Below are 21,286 nucleotides of genomic sequence, written 5' to 3' on the forward strand. Positions count from 1 at the left end.
TTTTTTTTTTTTGTTGCCCCATAGCACTCTCTTTGTCAGGCTTCGTATGTAAACACATCAGCGTTACGCCCCGAAGTCATACAGCGCACCGTACGTGCATCATACGCCAGACTTTCGCGCGTGACGATTCTTCACCCTGATTCTTCACCATTCTTCTGGAGTTTAACGTCAGGATCAAATATTCTTCGGGGGGGAAAAAAATGCAAATAGGTAGCGACTGTTACTGTGTTAACATTAGAAAGGAAAAAAAAAAAGAAAAAAAGAACACAAAAATCTAAACTGATTATAGCGAAATAATAATAAACAACGAAAAGAACACGGTAAACACTTTTTAAATGCTCTCGACTACTCTTGAAAACATTTCTTTTTTTTTACATTGATACTATCACAGCAAATCAAGAATTAGACATAAAAGCAGTTAAAGCTGAAAAGCAAAGGTCATAAGCCACCGATTGAGGGAGGGAAGAAAAGACGTTGAAATGGAACGCAACTTGCTTGTGCTTCCTGTACGAGCGACGAGGTTTCTCCTAACCGGGACGTGCGAGTCGACTGATCCGCGAGCGTACCTCCTACAGAGCCGAACTTCTTTCAAGACGGGGGAAAAAAAACGCTGCTTTTAAAAAACGAGCCCGAACGAAACCTCAGGCTAAAAACATGAAAACAAAAATAAAACATTACCGAATAAAAAAATTCGGAAAAATCTCAATTCAACTAATTAGTCTGGAAACGGAATCCTCCATATCGAGGATCTGCAGGACTGAACGAGGTTATGGTGTGGGTGAGATAAAGGCACTTCATGTGATTGTGTTTGATCACAATTCGATTCTGAGATCAGGGATACATTTATATATTTAAAAAAAATAAAATAAAAAATTACAGTTGATACAATTTGACGACTTTTCTTTTTCTTTTCCCTTACTTCACCAAGTCCTGCTCTGTCCTTCTATCAAGAAAAACTAACAAAAAAACAAAAAAAAAACACTTTGGCTTAGAGCTTTTTTTAATTGCTTCCCCACCGCACCCTTTTTTTTTTTTTTACATTTATTTCTTTCTTTCTTTTTTTTTTTTTATTTAATATAGGAACGCAACAAAAAATACTCAAATTTTTCGATCAGGAAAGGTTTTGTGACGGGGAAAAAAACATGTGATTGTTTATATTTAGAGGTACAGAGGAAAGTTCTGGGAGTTTTTATAGGGTTTCAGAACGAGTGTCTGGGGGACACTTAAGTTCATTCTTATGGGGGAAGAGAGAAAAAAAAAAAGAAAAAAAAAAATGGGAAAAAGGGTTTACATTCAGGAGTGTTGCAGGGTCTGTAGCAAAAAATTTATTTATTTATTTATTTTTTTTTATTTAATAAAGAAAGTGTGTGTGTATATGTATGTATGTGTGTGTGTATATATATATATATATATATATATATATATATATATATATATATATATATATATACATACATACACACACACACTCACACACACACACATACATACATATTATATATATATATATATATATATATATATATATATATATATATATATATATATATATATATATATATATATGTTTTTTTTTTTTTAATAAAAACAGTTTTGTGCATTTTTTAAAACTCATCTTTGGCTGTAGTTATGCACAAGTGTGTGCTTGTTGCATGCCTTAGTAAATCCGCCAGTCCTGCTGTGACCCGTTTTCGTCGTTACACAGGAAGAAATGCGGCGACGTTATTGCACAAGTTCGGATTAAACCTCCCCGTGGGTCGAAAGCAAATGATTGTAACATGTAACAAATACAGAGTCGGATTGAAAAAGAAAAAAAAAAGAGTAATAATAATAAAAACAATAAATGGGGTTGAACATCATCCAGAAGCGAGCTAGAGACAGGACAGGAGACGCGGACGGAGGGACGGGGATTCAGTTGGCCAGAGTCAGCGCGTGCATGTGCTTGGCGATTTCATACACGTAGGTGATGTCGGGCCTCTTCTCCGGATCTGGATTGATGCACATATCTACCAGCTTTCGCAGCTGGAAAAGAGGGGAAAAATATATATATATGAGCAATACATACATTTCTCATATAATTTCCTAATACATGTCTGGTCATGTGACTTCCTTCATAAAAAAAAATAAATAAAAAAAAAAAAAATGAGGAATGCACAAATACACCACGACGACACTTTTTTCTCTCACCAACTTTATCTTTTTTTTTTTTTTTTTCTTCCTTAAATCTGCCTTGAAAGCCGTCCAAGCCGGGATGTGAATCACGTGTCCTACAGGAGCCGAGACTTAAAACGAGGCTAAATCGCTCGCATGCTCGAGTCCCCCGAAATTCACACTCGCGTTCTGCTGAGAGACAGAGGAGCGACCTCGAGCCCAGACAACGGCATCATTAAAAGAAGACGAAGAAGAAAAAGGTAAAGTAAAAGAAAAAAAAAATAAACGAATCGAAAGAAAAAAAAGATTCTTCCCAAATACCTAATCACCATGGCAACCGGCTCTAGCGCAAAAAGGCCTGGCTGCTGCTGCCGCCGCTGCTTGTGCTGCTGTCTCCTAATCAGCGCCGCATGTGAAATGCAAATCTGGCACGGCGCGGAATTAGTGAAGGGGGGGGGATTGTGGCTAAGGGAGTCGGGGGTAGTTACGGGGCTAATCAGGATGCAGATATGTGAAATATTCATATACTTTGTTTATAAAAAAAAAAAGAAGGAGGTGCGATGAGGCGAAAGAGGGTACGTCTGTCAGGAGATGGTAAATGACACACCAAAGACGAGCGGCTGACAGTTTTTTACCGTTCGCCTTCAGGAGCGTTGTTGAAAAGCAGACAGAGATGGATGCGGCCCCTCTGTCTGTGCTGGAGGGGGCGTTTATGTTTTTTCTTTTTGTTTCGGTTGCATGTAGCGACGGTGGCGAGGTGGAGAGTCAGCAGATTGAGGTGATATCGCGGATGGAGAGCGAAGGCATGCGCTGACGGTGTGGATGACGTTGGTGATGATGGTGCAGATGATAGTGATGATGCGGATGATTGTGTTTGCAGCTTATAAATAAAATATATGTCTGATTTTTATCACATTTTATTTTACCCTTCTCACATATGGTAAGTGGTGGCTTAGTGATCGAAAGGTCTGGGGTTCAAAGCTCATTATCGCCAAGCTGCCAGTCTTGGGCCCTTGAGCAAGGCCCTTAACCCTCTGTGCACCAGGGGTGCTGTTTCACGGCTGACCATGCGCTCTGAAACCCCAATCTCTGAGATATATGAAGAATTTGCTAAATTCTTCTTTCGGGTTCTCCCATTAGGGGGCGCCACAGCGGATCATCCGTCTCCATACCCCCCTGTCCTTTACATCTGCCTCTTTCACACCAACTACCTGCATGTCTTCCCTCACCACATCCATAAACCTCCTCCTTGGCCTTCCTCTTTTCCTCCTTCCTGGTGGCTCCATCCTCAGCATTCTCCAACCGATATACCCCATGTCCCTCCTCTGTCCCTCTCAATCAGGCCTTTCTCACTTTGTCCCCAAAACATCCTACATGCGCTGTCCATCTAATAAACTCGTTTCTAATCCTGTCCATCCTCGTCACTCCCAAGGAATCTGTTTTGCTAAATAATATATGTACGTTTTGCTCAATTCTATACTGTAATTTGTTCGTTTTTCAACAGTTTACTACCCCATAGAGATCACTGCTCTTTAAGACTCCGGGGTAGGTCAGGCCATGTCTTGACAACTTACGATGGGCTCATCAGGACTCAGGACTTGAAAGTTAAGAGCCTTTTTTAATTCCCCTCCAATAGTAAATTGCTAGTAATGGGATTTAAACTTACAACAATTTACGTCTTAACCGGTGAGGTACCCCTATCCCCCCTTTTTTTTTATTTCTGATATTGCTCTTTCAACTCCATTGTGTTCTCCTAAATCTCTCTCATGGAAAAATAAATAAAAATAAATAAGAAGTCAAGTCTCTTTTTCGTTGTGTCTATTATTCTCTTTCTTTGTGTGACTGAAATCCATCAATCCGGTTTTTTTTGCTTTTTAAATCTGAGAAACAGCTTTGTGCACCGTGCTGTGTGGCGTAGGAATCTCAGTGCTGCTTAAATCTTTCTTTTGGATTTTTTTTTTTTTCTTCTTCTTATTCTGAAATGGTTTAGATGCTGGGTTTATGCCTTAAGACCTTCTGGATTATTCTGGATTTTTTTTGTGTCACTAAAAAAGAGCTAATTTGTAGGTTAAAATTTTTTTTATCAAAAATAAAAACTTAAAGGGGGTGGTTGAAATACATAAAAAAAAAAAAAAAAAACCCTAAGAGACGAGAAAAAACTTGGATATATTTTATAGTCAATGTGCAGCTTGTAGCAGTACAGATTTACTGTCCTCTGAAAGTGTCAGTAATTTGTGTGAGCGTCATTGTTATCTGTACTGCTATACAAGCTGCACATTGACAACTCTTAAAATATATATATATTTACATGGTACTGTATACCATGTCTTATTTGAAAAGCCTCACCTCTTCCGAGTAGTGATCCGATGGCAGAGGAGGGTAGTCACACTGCTCGATCTTTTTACACAGTGAGTACAGGTTCATCTTGTCCCCGTAGAACGGACTCTGAAGAGCAGCCATCTACAAGTGGGGGAAAGAAGCACTGTTAGATTCCTCAAGAAACCATGCAGGATACCTGTACTGAGCGCAGAACGGTCAGACTTCAGGCTCCCTGCTCCCTCTTCAATTCTTCTGTCCTGATTTGATGATTTCGTGTTACGCAATTCGAAGTGGATTAAGAAGAGACACAGACTGTTACACCTTTACAAACGAAAGCCTTTATATTTCCTATGAATATAAAAGGCAAATTTCCTAATATAATAAAATGTTCATGTTCAAATGCGGAATACTTTGTTGTAGCTTCGCGTCACTCTTTTTGCTGTATTTAATGCGTCTGATAAAACAAAAAAAAACCCCGAAATTAAATAAACAGTAAGTCTGAATAAATAACTAAATACTTCTTGTATTGGACTTTTCAATGTCACGCTTGTTAATATTCAATTATATGCACTGGGCGGAGTTCATTAGCATAAGTGGAATAATGAGTGAGGCTCATTGACAAAAGTCAAGTACTGGGCGGAGTTTATTAACATAAGTAGAGTAATGGGTGGAGCTCATCAACATAAGTGGAGCAGTATATGTAGTTCATTAGCATAAGTGGAGTAATGGGTGGAGCGCAAAAACATAATTGGAACACTAGGCAAAGCTCATTAACATAAATGGGACACTGGGTAGAGCTCATTGATATAAGTGGCATACTGGGTGGCGTTCATTACCATTAATGACTGGTGAGTAGAGCTCATTAGAAGTACTGGGCAGAGCTCATTAACATAAGTTGTGTAATAGACAAGGCCCATTAACATAGGTGAATTAGCAGGTGGGGCTTAAAAACATATTTGGCATACTGGGTAAAGCTCATTCCCCTAAATGGAGTAGTGGGTGGTGGTCATTTAAATTGGTGAGTTCTTGGGCGGATCTCATTAACATAAGTGGAGTACTGGGTGGAGCTTGATAACATAAGTGGGGTAATGGGTGGAGCTCATTATTATATGTGGATACAAAGCTCTTTTAATGGAACCAGGCCTTTAAGTCATTATTTATGTATAGTTCATACACCGCATGCAAATTAAGGTGCAGCTACTGTACATCTACACATGGGCAAAAGTATTTGGACCCCCGACCTTTCCTTCTGAGCTCTTCCAGGGATCTTCCTTGAACGGTTCCCTGAAATTGCACACAATTGTATTGTCTTTTGATGCGAGAGCATGAGTTTTTCTCTTCACTTGAACTAGAAGACCCAAACCTGCCCCTCTGAGAAAGCCAGCTCTATGAAGACATGGTCTGCATGTTGTTGTGGAAGCTCTAACCTCAACCCTAATGAACACCTTTTGGGATAAATTGGATCACTGAATACACCCCAGGCCTCCTCACCCTTACTTACATCACTTTTCAAACCCCTTTGTGGCTGAATTCATCTCCACAAATCTCAACAAGCACACTCCAAAATCTAATGGAACATCTTCCCAGAAGAAAAAGAGGTTATTATAACAGCAAATGTGGAATGGGATATTCGGAAATCACCAACGTGAATAGCAGATGTTTCCACACATATCCTTGCCCCACAATTTTTGTCACTGACCAACTCTGGCATTGCAGCAACACAATAATCTAAAGTGTGTGTGTTAGCTTGAGTATAATATTACATTATATTGTTTATGTGTTCTTCAGAACAGTGATGTTTTTTTGTGTTTGCCTTTAACAGCTACAGCAGCTGAAACAATTAATCTTTTCTTTACAGCTTAGTGACATTATAAAAGTCTATTTAAAATTTATTATTTTTTTTATCATTTCTTTCCCCATTAATGAGAGTCTCTTTTCTCTGTCATGTACACACCCTCTCTCTGTCTTTCTCTACTCTTTCTCTCTCTCTCGCACGACAGGAAGCACAGCCACTCAATCTTCATCAACCGGGAGCTGACAGACCGGCTGGAGTTCTGCTACAGTAAATAATAGACGCCGCTGGATGACGGCTCCGGGGTCGATGAAGATATCAGGATTGTACAACGTTTTATCATGATGCCGAGACAGTACCGAGGCGACATTTTCTTGACGGACGATAAGTTCGGTTTGGCTGTCGTGATCGTTGGTGGGGAATGTAAAGATGACGAAAGACCACATGATCTGGTGGTGTAAACAAGGATACACGGTGAGACTATTTACTTATTGGCCAAAAATTGCAAATGCAAGGCAGGCTCAATGGTAAAGGATCTGAGTTAGGGGATCAAACCCTTGCACTGCCACTGTAAGGCCCTTGAGGCCTTTGAAACAGAGGAACACACCAAACTGACGCCAAATAAATACCTCGGAGGAAAGCCGTCGCCTCGCATTGCCTGTGTCTGGGAAAAAAAAAAAGTTGCACTAAGACCCATCGGACAGACTGAAGCGGACGGCAAACTAGCGTGTATGTTCTGTGCTTGAAGGCGAGAACAGAACTCTCCCACGCCAGCAGGGGGCAGCAGTCTGTATTAGACATGCAAACAGAGAAACCGGAAGAGTTCGAACTGCTAATATTTAAAGCAAGCAGCATTTACACATGCCGCGATCATTACTACCTTTTTCCATTCAGTTGCAAATGGCCCTTGGATTCTTGGAAAATATCCCCTGGTCAAATGAGGTGACAAGACAAGTGGAAAAAATGCCCACAAGTGTCTGTGGGATTCATCCTTTCTCTGTCATTGCATGCTTTCTTCAGTTCTGTTTTTTCGCCGTGTGCCCATTCGGCTAAGATGAATTGCCAAATTCGTGTGCCAATTCGACAGGCGGAATCGGCTGAAAAACAGCTGACTCCATCCGACTTAAGTCAACGCTGTGGAACACCCCGGAAAAACTAAAGCCGACCGACATTTAAAAACCTTGATATGTCCTGGGCTTAACCCTCTCTACGATACCATGGCTGAGCCTGCACTCTGACCCCAAGAAAAGGCTGTTTGTTTTTCACATGTTGGACACTGAATTAACCCAATTTTCCTTTACCTTTCTAGGTTCTTTAGAAAGCCAGGGTGACAAATTAAAGCCTTACTTCACACTACTTTTTCCTCATTTCCAACCCCTGAACCTCTGCCCTACATTGTTTCCCCTCAATTCAGCCCTGCTGAAATTCCCACCCGATTGCAAACGCTCCCCATCACCCAGGAATCATGGGTTAACCATGCTATTCCTCTGGAGCCATCTTGAAGCCATCCTCAAAACACTGCTCACTTACAGGACTTCACCAACCCCTGTGATTGTCTAGCATCACTCTGAAAGGTAGAATAGTCAATGCTGTCGCTCCCACCCAGAAATCATGACTTATTCAGCTTTCTTGACTCCTGGCCCTGGATGGCTTAGGCATCGCCTGGGATTCGACCTCATGACAGAGCGAACTCTTTAGAGTCATTTGATCTTAAGAAAACACTATGCTGAGTTGGGGAGATCCAGACCTGATCCATTCTGTGGATTACATGGTCATCCTTTTTTCCAAAATTCTTTGGAGAGTTTTTTTGCTAAATGGATTTTTTTTGCTAAATTTGCTAAGTGGAAATTTTGCTAAACTCTGCATTGCCTTGAGATTGTAAAGTTTCTAAATACCAACAAACAGAGCAGCAAGCAATTTGCACCAGATCAGTGGTGCCAGCTTTCCCCCCCCCCCAGTTCACCATAGCTGCTAATAAAAGCCATGAGTTTAGAGCTTGGCATATCTGTTCGTTTAAAAAGAGGTCTGTCATCAGAACGAGCTGGAACTCATCTTCAAACACTCAAGCCCTGAAAAAACAGAACACTAGAACGTTGAATTCCTGGAATCTTCTCCTTGACCTTACAATAGGAGTGGTACAGTGAGGCAGTATATCTCTTCTTCAACCGGGTTTCTCTCTGTTTTTTTAACATCCCATTTCACATTTGGCCCCATCTGCTCTTAATGTACCACAAGATTTTGGTCAAGCGTGGTTGTGAAAATTTGTGCTCATCCAGCCACATGGATGTTAGTAAAGTCAGGTCCTAACGTAGGCGAGGGGATTCCAATTCATCCCAAAGATGTTAAATAGGGCTGAGGTCAGAGCTCTACAGCAGGCCACTCAAGATCTTCCAACCCATTCAAACCATATAATCATGAAGCTGGCTTTATAGACCTTTGAAACAGGCTTGGGTCTTCAAGCTCCGGTGAAGGCAATATTTCATGCTACCTCATCCAAGGACATCTTATACAATTGTGTGCCTCTAACCTTTCGGTAAGAACAATGTATGGCTGGAAATGTCAGGTGTCCCAATATTTGCCATCCATACAGTGTTTTTAAAGGTGGAGATGGATTTGTACTTGTTATTTGAGGGAAAAAATAACATTCTAACATGGAAACAGGACAGAACTCGGAAATTCCAGAGTGCACAAACCTTATATAAGATCTTGGGCATAAAAGCACCTCAAGAAACACACAATTGCATAGAACCTTCCAGCAAGATGATGCTCCTGCCCACAAAGCACAGAAAGCACAGAACCCTGACCTCCCCAACCCCAATGAACACCTTTGGGATGAACTGGAACACAAAGTAAACCCCAGACCTCCTCGCTGACCTCACTAATGCTCTTGTGGCTGAGGAAGCATCAATCCCTGCAGCCATACTCCAAAATTAGAAGACGAACAAGCAGCCTTTAGTTGTCACAAACTCATCACGGTAGTCTGTTTCCTCAGACATCCCGGCTCACTAGGAAGTTTGGGATAGAGCGCAGGGTCAGTGGAGATACAGCACCAGGGAGAAGAGAGGGTTAAGAGCCTTGCTCAAGGGCCCAGCATTGCAGCTTGGCAGTGCCAGGGCTTGAATCTCCAACCTTCTCAACCTACAAATCAGGCTCAGCCGTTAAACCACCACTGCCCTCGGAGCTAGTGGAAACCCTTTCCAGAAGAATAGAAGCTATTTTAAGGTGAAATTTAGGATTAAATCTGACATTAGAGGTTCAACCAGTAAATAAGTCTGGAGGTAGTGTACAGTTTATGAGTAAAGACCAACAATGGATGCCATTTCTCATCAAATCAGAAATAGTTCATGTAGATCTCCACAATATATACTATGTGGACAAGAGTCTCCACTACTCTTAAACATCTGGACAATAACCTCCACTCATCTGGGAGGATGTTCCACTAGATTTTGGAGACGTAGGTGAAGGGTTATGCGAGGAGGCCTCTGGGTGAGGTCGGCATTCCTCCAAGAGCATTCGTCCCAAATGTGTTCATTAGGGTTGAGGTCAAAGATCTGTAGCAGGAACCTCAAGATCTTCCACCACTTCCAACTCCATGAAAACCAGTTCTTCATGGAGCTGGCTTTGTGCACAAGAGCACTGTCAGGCTGGAACAGGTTCTGGATTCCTAGTTCAAGTGGAGGGTTGGTGATACTGCATTCATAGACATCTGATACAACTGTGTGCCTCCAACTCTGAGGTAAAAATTTGAAGAAGAACCACTTATGGCTGGAAATGTCAGGTACCAAAGAACTGCTGACCACATAGTGTATTTAATGAAATTCTAAAGCTAGCCACACAAATATAAACGAGCTTTCGAGTACTGAGTACAGCAGGTTCTAAGGAGTGTGGTGGATACAAAACCTTTTCCAAGGAACGCTGGCAAGCAAGACATAAGATGGCGGGCCCTACCAGAGAGACACCTCTGATGGATATGAATTTTGGGACGCGAGATTCGCTGATTCTTGTAAAACGTCAGTCTTGTACATTAGGAACATCAAAAGTGCAATAAAGGAGAAGAGGACAGGGCTGAAGACGGTGTCTGTTTTTTATTTGGTGCTTCCAATAATAGGTCGCAAAAAAACCATTAAAACACCATCCTCACTTACTTGCAACTGGCTTTGTTGCTGGAGTGCAATTTTACAAGTGCATACAAAACTGAAAATGACACAGAGAGAGAGAGAGAGAGAGAGAGAGAGAGAGAGAGAGAGAGAGAGAGAGAGAGAGAGAGAGAGAGAGAGAGAGAGAGAGAGAGAGAGAGAGAGAGATAAACAAAGTAAGTGAGCAAACTGTAAGAAAGCAGTTGTCAGGGTGAGGAAGCTCTCCAGGTGAGAATGTGGGTGATTGGCAAAAAAGAATAATAATTAAATGAGAGTAGAGTAGAGTAGAGAAGAGAAGAGAAGAGAAGAGAAGAGAAGAGAAGAGAAGAGAAGAGAAGAGAAGAGAAGAGAAGAGAAAAGGGGAAAAAAGATAAGACAAAAGTGGAAAAGTCGGTATGACAAGCAAAGAGATGAGCAGAAGAAGAGAAATAAAGAAAAGAAATAATAGATGAGATAATGGAAGAGAAAAGGGGAGAAACAAAAAGAGAAGAAAAGACGAGAAGGGAACACAAAAAGGGAAATGGGGAGAAATGAAAATAGAAACGAAAAAGAAAAAAAAAAGACAAAGAGCAAGGAGAAGATAGAAAAGAAAGAGATGAGAGAAGTGACAGGAAGAGGAAAGAAAAGATGAGACGAGACGAGAATAGAAGGGAAAAGTAAAAATGAGAAGTGGTGGAACAATAAGAGGAGGAAAAAGGGGAGAAAAAAGAAACAAGAGGAGAAGAAGAGATAAGAAGAAAAATGAAGAGATGGGTTACAATCACAAGAGAAGAGAAACAATGAGACGAGAGAAGCAAAACGAAGAGAAACAAAAGAATGAGAGGAGAAACAATGAAAGGAGAGAGGAGATGAGAAACAATAAGAGAGGAGAAGAAGAGATGAGAAGAGAAGAAAGACAAACAATAAGACGAGAGGGGAGAGGAAGAAGAGATGAAAAGAAAAGAGTCACAATGAGAAAAGAGAACTAAAGAGAAAAGAAAAAAAAAACGAGGAGAGATGAGAAGAGAAGAGGAATGTGGCTTTGCTTTTTGGTTATTTTTTCTCCCCAAAAACTCTATCACTTCTCCTCACGCTAACTGTAATCCAGGCCTGTTTTAATCTGCAAGAAATGCACTCGGCTCGTGCTGCCTGGGCTGCTGGGGATTTTCTTTTTCTTTTCCCGGGAAGCATCAGGATGTTCCGTCCCGACGTCTTCAATGTTTGGATACTAACCTGAAGTAAACGCTGATCGTAATTTCAGTTTCTCCTGGGGATTTGCTCGGTATCTGTGTGTGTGCGAGTAAAACGGTGTACGCATAACAGTCCCCGTGCGAGCGAGTTACAGCCGTGTGACGCACCGACAAAAACGCATGCAGATGTTCAAGACGGGTTTTTCAAGCTCCGGCTTTGCAAAGGCAGCGTCGGGTTTTACTGCAACATCTGGCTCTGGTCGATATGCCGCTGGTCTTACGTGGGGGGGGTAAAAAAAAAAGTTCCTCGGGGTAATTACGGTGTGTGCAGCATTCTGCAGCACACGAGTAACACCAGCCCGAGAGAGCCGTGTGTGTGTGTGTGTGTGTGTGTGTGTGTGTGTGTGTGTGTGTGTGTGTGTGTGTGTGTGTGTGTGTGTGTGGAAGGCAAGCGGGACACCACATGTGATCTCAGCCCCACTGTGTCTCTTTGCACATGCTCGGTTAGTAGTAGTGAGCATGCTTTTTTTTTCTTTTCCTCCACCGCATGACGGGGGGGACGAAGGGGAACGAGTGCAGGGAGGAGCAGCTGCAGCCAGCAAAGGGTTAAACAAGGACCAGTGTGTTTTCATGCATCCTCTGCGGCTGACAGATGAAAAATGTCAACTGTCCTGTTTTCTATTTTGGAGTTTTTGCACTATTCATCTGGTTCATTAGTGGCGGGCCGCTCGTGGCCCTGACAGCTGCTCGGCCTGCGCTCGTGGCCCCTGAATTTTTCAGACTAATTTGATTCGATGGGCGAGATGATTGACTTGCTCTCTGACCCCCCGGAGCCCAGAGGCACTCCTCATTGTTATTCCGGAGCTGTCCGACACACACTGCGCTGGCCTGCTGTCTGACTGCGCACGGTCTCACACACACACACACACACACACACACACACACACACACACACACACACACTGCAAGCCCTTTCCACAAAGGCACCACACCCACACAGAGATGCATGCGACTACACACACACACACACACACACACACACACACACACACACACACACACACACACACACACACACACACACACACACACACACATTAAATACTAACACACCTGGGTGCCCTTAAAAACTGTCACGGCCATACACATACAGTATAGGAAAGGGGGCGGGGACTTGGCCAGGAAACCCACATGACGTCAGCCACCAGGGAAAAGTCCAAGCATCGGTGACCATGTAAAGATCTCAAGTGGAATAAAACCATAACTCCGACTTAATTAATATTGACCTGTGTGTGTGTGTGTGTGTGTGTGTGTGTGTGTTTTTTTTTCTCCTTGCACATATAAATCACCCACCACCCCACGCGGGCCCCCGAATATCTGCCTAGCTTGCAGCACGCAATCATTATTTCATCCTCGGATTGTTTTTTTTACCCCCGCCAGTCACACTTTTAATGATATATTAATAATAATAATAAAAAAAAGGAGCACATCAAAAAACCCGAGCACTAAAGACGTCCTCGTTTTTAATGACTGAAACCGGCAAGGACATCAGTCCCGCACACACACACACACCCACACTCTCTCTCTCACACACACACACACACACACACACACACACACACACACACACACACACACACTCTCTTTAAACCTGTCATACTCTGTGTTTAAAAAAAAAAATCCCCACAAAAACAAAACATTCACGTTAGGAAAACATCAAAAGTGAACCATTTTTGTCTTTGTGTGTTTGAAAAAAAAAATGTGCACTTTTTTTTTTTTTTTTGCTTCATTACGAAAACCCGAGGAAAAGCCGAGATCCGCCAAGCTAGCAAAATCCCCGAGCTTCGGCTGCGCTTTCTTTCTCTCTCAGCATGTTTATTCAACACGTACGGTCTCATTCATTAAAAACGATCTAATTAAACGCTTTTTCGTGGTGGGTAAAAAAATAAAAAATAAAAAAAATAAAAAAGACGGAATATGTCTAATAGGCACAGCAACAAAGACCAGACGATATCGGACGGGCCTTTAAGGATTACTCTACACTGGCTTATAAACTTCAACCATAATGGTGTCTGGTGGGGTTTTTTTGGGGGACACTTTTCTGAAAACAAGCTTCAGAACTGTAAAGGCTGCAAGCTGATATATAATATACAATTGTAGCTCCATTGCTTTTATATAGCTACAAAAAATATAGAAACTATTTATGTTAGCTGTATATGGATAATTATATTGTTTATATACATTGGGTACAGAAACATATTCTACAGTCAAATGCATTGGGACACCTGATTTTCTCAGCCATAGGTTTTTGTTTTCAACTAAAAAAAAAGTATTTACAAAGTTGGAGGTGCTCAGACTTTGGAAGCGGTACAATACGCTCTTTTAGCCGTTTGAGCTACAGGAACATGTTCAAGCATCACAAAGTCTGGTGCATGGAGATATGGTTTACATGATTTGGAAGATCTTGGGTGGCCTCACACCTATAAAACATCTTTGGGATGATTTGGAAAGCACCCTAGGTACACCTGATGTACTTTTTTAGGCTCTCCACAAGTCCAAAATCTAGTGGAACATCTTCCCAGGAGAGTGGAGGTTATTAGAAGGACAAATGGAGATTAAATGAGGAATGGGGATTTTTTTTTTTGCACAATGCTATAATTGAGGAGCTATGTTTCTGTGAACCTGAACAATATATATATTTATCTGATTGACTTGGACTTCCATTTGCCAGATTCCCAATAAGGGAAAAAAAATAACTGTGGTTGGTCAGTTGCCAGGTACACGTTTAATAAATCACAAATTTTCGGTGTGGGAAAAAAGGTATATTTATTTACAAAACTCTGTACTCTATTGTGACATGTAGATTTTTTTATATATTTTTTTTTTGATGCAGCTAATATCTTGTGGGTTGTTTTTTTTTTTTTTTTTCTTTTTTCTAATGAAGCACACACTTGAGCAGTTGAGGGCTAAAAGATTTGCTCAAGGGTCCACTCCGAGTTCTCTGGCTGAACGGGGATTTAAACTCACACTCTTCATTATGGCGGTGTGTAAGAATGAACACAACTAATTAACCCTCAGGAGTCGATCCTTGAACTAATCCACTACATCGTTTTCAGTATTCAGAGTTCAGCTTTCACTTTTTATAAAAAAAAAAATAAAAAAAATTAAATAAATAAATAAATAAATAAAAAAGGGATTGCAAATGGCATATAGTTTATTAAAAAAAATTTGAAACACACACACACACACACACACACACAAACACACACACACACACACACACACACACACACACACCCACACACACACACACACATATATATATATGTACACACACATTACATACATACAAATAAATAAATGAAATTAATTACATTTAATATAAATACTTATAAATGTATATAATTTTTTTTTAGTAAAATATATGCCATTTGCCATATATATATATATATATATAATTTTTACTCTAAATTTTGTTCCTTTACTATACTACTGACCCGTGAGCCAGAGCCATTGTTTCCTGTCAGAGGGTGATGTAACCGACTGAACGTCTTGATTTACGTCGACATAAATTCCGAACGTCCCAAACACGGCTAGTAGTTAAAGGATTTACGAGCGCTTTGAAAAGCCAGGCCAGCCCACGAGGGTACACATACAGTAATCCGAACGCTGTCTGTATTTAATAGAGACTGGAGACGGGAGGTGGAAGGCGAACCGATGGGGCCATGTGGTCAGCCTGAGACGACCCTTTTATTTCGAGCGTCGTAAAAAGCCAACACTGCAACCCGGAGTGTGGACTCCTGTGGAGACGAGGGAGGGAGGATGCTGCGACGTAATGTATAATCTCGCATGGCAGAGGGCTCGGGATGAAACTGGTGTAGGAGTATTCGCTGAAGGGGCTTGCTTGTAATGTGACTGGTGTATGTTCATGGTAGGACACATAGATATGTGGAGTTTGAAGGGAAAAACAGAAAATGGAGTGGGTTCTGCTGGTGGAATTCATCCACCTCGATGTGACCATTATGCCAGGACGATGTCGGATTTCTGAAGAGATCTCTGAGGACCTGAAACTCTAGACTTATGTCTGTGCTGTTGCCGGATTGGCTGATTGAAAAAGAGAGAAAGAAGATGTAGGTAAAAACTACATGTTTTTGAGGAGTGTTGAGGTGATGGATTGGATTAGATTAGAAAGTTCGATTAGATAGATAGATAGATAGATAGATAGATAGATAGATAGATAGATAGATAGATAGATAGATAGATAGATAGATAGATAGATAGATAGACAGACAGACAGACAGACAGACAGACAGACAGACAGACAGACAGACAGACAGACAGACAGACAGACAGACAGACAGACAGACGTATTGAAATGGGAAAGAGAAAAAAGTGGAAAATTGAGATTGTGAACACACCCCCAGCTATACTTCAGATACCCTGCACTTGTCCGTGCCAACGGAGAATAAATTCCAGGCAGGCAGATATTTATCAGAAAGAACATCTGGAACTCCGTCTGGCCAATCAAAGTGCTGCGCTTGTTTTTTTTTGTTTTTTCAATGCTCCGCCCACACTTCCTGTCTCAGATCAGTAAAAATTAGAAAGTAAATAAATTCAGGACAGAAGTACAGTATGGCTCCTGTGGTGCTGAAAACAGAATGAGGATTATGGATAATGTGCCAGAACATGGTGAAAGTCCTGTTATTAGTCCTGGGATTAATATATGAACACACTGTAATATCCATCACCTCACCTCAAGTCCCGAGGCGCCCTCCACAACATCGACTCGGGTGTCAATAATGGAAATATGACCAAATTGACCGAGGAGCAAACGCGAGAAGCTCCGGACCCCTTTGTCTTCCTCCTCCGTCCTCATCCGCTGACCAAATGAATGAGCTCCGACAGAGCGGCTGCATCAAAGGGAATAACTGATGCAGATTCGAGGAAGACAATGAGCAGGTATCGATAGGTTGCAAAAAAAAAAAAAAAAAAAAACAGGCCACGTGACCCCCCCAATACACCCCCACCCCAATACCCACAATGCCCTCCACCACAGAAACCCCAAGGCGATTTCACGTTTTCAAAAAGAGCAGGATTATTTGCGTTCGATGAGGCCTTCGCACAAAGGGGATCAATGGCGCTTGGTGAAAGGTGGCGCAAGTTGGAAAAACTAGCAATTCAATGTGGTGTTCTGAGTTTCTTCCGCCAAAGAGTATTTGGGTCGCAAAATACACGCGGGATGGGGGGACAAAAAGGGACTTGTGTGTGTTGGAAGCCTCCATGGGCACTGCAAGTTGGCTCAGACGACTACGGCATCAAGCTCGGCCCCGCCGGCCTCGCCCCATCACTCAAACAAATGCCGAGTCATCGCCTCCCAGCGTTCTCCCTCGGGTCATGTGACCCAAAAGATCAAGAGGGGGGAGAGGACGAGATGAGAGAAAGCTTCATTTCGGGGTGTCGGGGCGTCGGGAGCGGCGTTGTCTTTCGGATGGGGCCTGGGTTTGGGCGGATGCTTAGCGAGATCACAGGCCTTTCCCCGGTGCACTCGGCTGACCCGTGGCACGCTGTCGGCCCCGGTGCATTGTGGGAGACTAATTAGCGCCAAGAAGAGCGGTCTCCAAGCGGCGCTGCGCTCGGATGGATGTTTTTCAGCCCCAGGCACTTCGGGAGGTGCGGCTACTGCTGAGCTCCCCAACATGGATAAAAAAGACGAGGGGAGGAGGAGGGAAAAAAAGCAACCCGAGGGGGGGATTCCGGGGGAGGCATGGGTGCTGGACTAACAATGTGTCTATTTCTAGGCTGTGTGTGTGTGTGTGTGTGTGTGTGTGTGTGTGTGTGTGTGTGTGTGTGTGCATGTCCAAGCATTTAATAGCATCCGCAAACCGTGTTTTGCATAATGGTGAGAATTGTGCTATTTATATTTAAACGGGATACTGTCCATTTCTGTGTCAACTCATTAGTCAGAAAAAAACACAACACACACACACACATACACAAACACACTCTTACTGTATTTCAAATAACCAGCCGCAGCAAACCCACGATATGGAGTAGGAGACAAGTTAGTGGCCCAGCCGTCTAGACGCAGAGCGAACGGACTATCGATTGGGGTTTGCAAAAAAAACAAAAAACAAAAAAAAAACAACGCTGACCTTTGCACAACTTCTATGAGAACTCGATCCCGGGTATGCTTTATCGAGGCCTAATCGAAGCGGGCAGCGTCGTTGCTGAGTGTATCTCAAAACACATGTAAACGTCTTCCGTGGTTTCTTCCCCGGCGTTCAAACACACTCCAGGCTTCCCCGTGCCGAGGGCAATGGAAAACCGTAATGTGTTGCGTCCCGTGCAAAAACGGGACTTGCTGGGAGGGGTTGGGGGGGGGGGGGGTAGGGGGAGGAATGGTTTGTGTGTAGGGGAAAAAAAAAAACAGAAAAAAGTTTTCTATACGTTACCTCATACAGCAGACAGCCTAGCGACCAGATGTCAGATTTGAAGTTATATCCGTTTTCGTGTATCCTCTCGGGAGACATGTAATAAGGGGTGCCCACTGGATCAGAAAAGAAAGATGGAGAGAGAGAGATGGAGAGAGAGAGAGAGAGAGAGAGAGAGAGGGGAGGAAAAGGAGAAGTTAGAGGCATGTCTAGCTCGCCAAGTTCGCAGAGGAATCGTACAGGCCAGAGATTCACCCATGGATGCTTCATTGACGGGGCGCTTCGGATTGAGGAGGCGACGCTTTTGGATGAGTATGGAGAGACAGAGAAAAAGATGGAGAGAGAGAGAAAGAGAGAGAGAGAGAGAGAGAGAGTGAGATAAAGCCTGACTCAAGCGTTTATATCGCCAAGAGTGACAGACGCAAACTTTAGAGCCCAGGAAAACTTGGTTCTTGGGCTCCACCTTATTTTCATTGATTTTCAATGGGAGTCTTTAGATGGCGCTCTCGTTCGTCTTTCTGTACAGGGGTTTGGTGTAACGGGCAGAAGTGTATTTGATGCTGTGACTTCATAGGAATTAAAATCTCATAGGTTTTGGACACCTGATCTTGCATTTCGTTTATTTGGGGAACACCTGACTTTCAATTTCAAACGATCTGCTAATCCTAGCTGTCCATATACTTTTAAAACTCACAGATACGTGATATGCACCAAGTTTGGGTCTCATTTGCCCAACTGGGTTCGCCTAAACTTCTTTTAGGGACTGGTTGGTGTTTTAGGTTCTGTTTATGCAGAAATACATGCAGAACATGTAGAATTGGAAGGGGTCTGAAACTTTTAAGCGCCATGCTATGGTAAAAAAAAAATATATAAAAAAAAAAAAGACACTTAAAGCCATGTGTAACGAGTCAGTGTGCAGCGCCTAGAGACCTGCAAAACACTTCACTGTGGTCTCCATTCCAGGTCGTTTTTTGGGAAGAATAGGGTCAACATTTTCGGCTCAAAAATTTGACTCAGAATAAAAGGAAACGCCTCTTTTTGTTGCCCCGCCCATATTTGAATAGGCTATGTAATTAAAATGCAGAGAAATGAAAAGAACAAGAAAATCATTGTTAGTAGATTATAAATTGGTATAAATATTGAAAATACTAATATACAAATGATTATATAATGAGGATGATGATACAAATTATAACACTAAGGATGGTGGCGATGATAAAAATCTAATAATCAAAATAATTATGCAAATGATATAAAATGATGCAAATGAGAATATAATAATGGTGATAATAGAATAATAATAATAATAATAATAAAAGTAATAATGATATGTGATAATATAATAATGATGATGATACAATTTATGATGATAAATATGATGATGGAAAATATAATAATAATAATAATAATAATAGTAATAATATTAATACCAATAATATGAATACAAATGACAATATAATGATACAAATGTTATAAGATAATCACAATAATGATGATAATACAAATGATTATATAATGTAATAATGCTGATTAAAAAATAATAATGCTAAAATTAATAACAATAGTAATGATATAGATGAGAATGTAATGAGGACAATAATATGATGATTCTGATCAAATTATAACAGTGATAAATAATGATATATAAAATGCTATAAATGATAAAATAACGATACAAATTACAGGAGTTGAAAAACTACTATCAGTAATAATAATTATATAAATGATAAAAGAATTATGATGATGATTCAAATAATATAAAATGATAATGATGATCGTGATGATGAAGATGTGGATGAAAAATTTGAATAATAATAGCGGTAATAATCATAATACCAATTTTATCAAAAATAATGATGATACAAATGATAATGTGATGATGATGAGGATAACAGTGTGATGTAGTATTAAAAAGTATTACAGTATGATGATGATCATGTTGATGCCTAAAAAATTGATTAGGAAAAATCATGTAGAAAAAAAGGGTAAAATCACAACAAACAACAAAGCAAACAAACAAACATGGGTCCACATCATTTTCAGAGCAAGGTGTAACGGTTTCCTGTCACAAGCCATACGACTCCTTAATACACACTGACACACACACACCCACTCAAACACCTGCATCGTTTGCATGTACAGTATTAATAATCTGGAAGAAAACGTGGCGTCCCCTGATCTCGTATCGGATTTTCACGTCGCTGTCTATTCCTCTCTCATAATTCCGCCTCCCGATGCTCTCGACTGCGCCGGCCGTGTTTTCTAGCCTCGTGTGTGTCGAGGTGAGATCATCCGGCGTATGATTCATGCGACGCTGCATTCCAAACCCGGCCCGAATACGCTCTGTTAGAAGACAGCTGTCTTGTTTTGGGACAGGTTTTCATATCTGCCTCCCACTTTTTTTTCCTGTGAAAAGTCCGGCAGCGTTGAGGCGGTGACTAAAGGCTAGCAGGGTGTACGGGTGGGTGATGGGACACAAATATTTTAAGACGTTTCACTGATACACTGAGGAAAAAAAACAAACAAAAAAAGAAAACGTCTGCCCTCTTCTGCATACACGAGCTTACAGGGACCAGGGATTGGCTTGAAACGCGATGATTGACAGGAGTAATCCGTCCCTCCCACCTGGGGGGTCGGATTCTAAATCAGGAAGTAGTAATTAAAAGTAAATCGACAGCTAATGGTCAGTTCAGTTTTATGATTTGGGTAAAAACGATTGTGGACACCTCCTTATAAGGTTCTAAGATGAATGTTGAATTTGCTCTTAACTTTCTGGTTGAACCACATATGGTTGGGAAAGTCAAGTGTCCCAATGCTTATGCTTACCATTAGCTATCATCCTTTTTTGGTTAAAAAAAACAAACAAACAAACATGCAAATGAACCAAAAGTCAAATTGGGATTGATTTTTCTTTAAATGATCATTATTCTTATCATGTATTGTATTGACAGAGCGAAATATTGTTCAAAAAGAGTCTGTTTTTATTTATTTATTTTTGCCATAAAGGTAAATTGGAGAGATCGGAATTTACGAGGGAAAGCGTAACCAATCGAGGACGAAACGAGCGTATTCTGAACAAAAAAACAAAACAAAACAAAAAAAAGTGTGAACGTGTGTGATCGTAGCTCGGATAATGCTATGAATCTGACCGTTTGGACTGTTAATTACAAAACTCCGCTGTCGTCATCTTTCGTTTTTTTTTTTTTTTTGCCATCCATCACCTCTAGCATTGTTATTCCTCAGAAAATCTTCCTTTGCACTGCACCCCCACCTCGAGTAATTTAAAGG

General features: G+C 41.3%; 1 protein-coding gene across 5 annotated transcripts in view; it reads right to left on the reverse strand.

The window, feature by feature from the left end:
* Positions 1-1,576: 1,576 nt before the first annotated feature.
* The window catches only part of nek7 (NIMA-related kinase 7), a 60,653-nt gene continuing 40,943 nt past the window's right edge, over positions 1,577-21,286 (reverse strand). For all 5 annotated transcript variants that reach the window (XM_083558211.1, XM_083558207.1, XM_083558210.1 and 2 more), the window contains 3 exons: positions 18,020-18,114; positions 4,498-4,611; positions 1,577-2,022 (listed from right to left, as the gene is read on the reverse strand). In XM_083558211.1, coding sequence (XP_083414337.1) covers positions 1,912-2,022; positions 4,498-4,611; positions 18,020-18,114 — 320 coding nt within the window. In that variant the 3' untranslated portion in view covers positions 1,577-1,911. The remainder of the gene's footprint in view (positions 2,023-4,497; positions 4,612-18,019; positions 18,115-21,286) is intronic.

Source organism: Silurus aristotelis (assembly GCF_946808225.1).
Source record: "Silurus aristotelis genome assembly, chromosome: 13".
Classification (NCBI taxonomy): Eukaryota; Metazoa; Chordata; class Actinopteri; order Siluriformes; family Siluridae; genus Silurus; species Silurus aristotelis.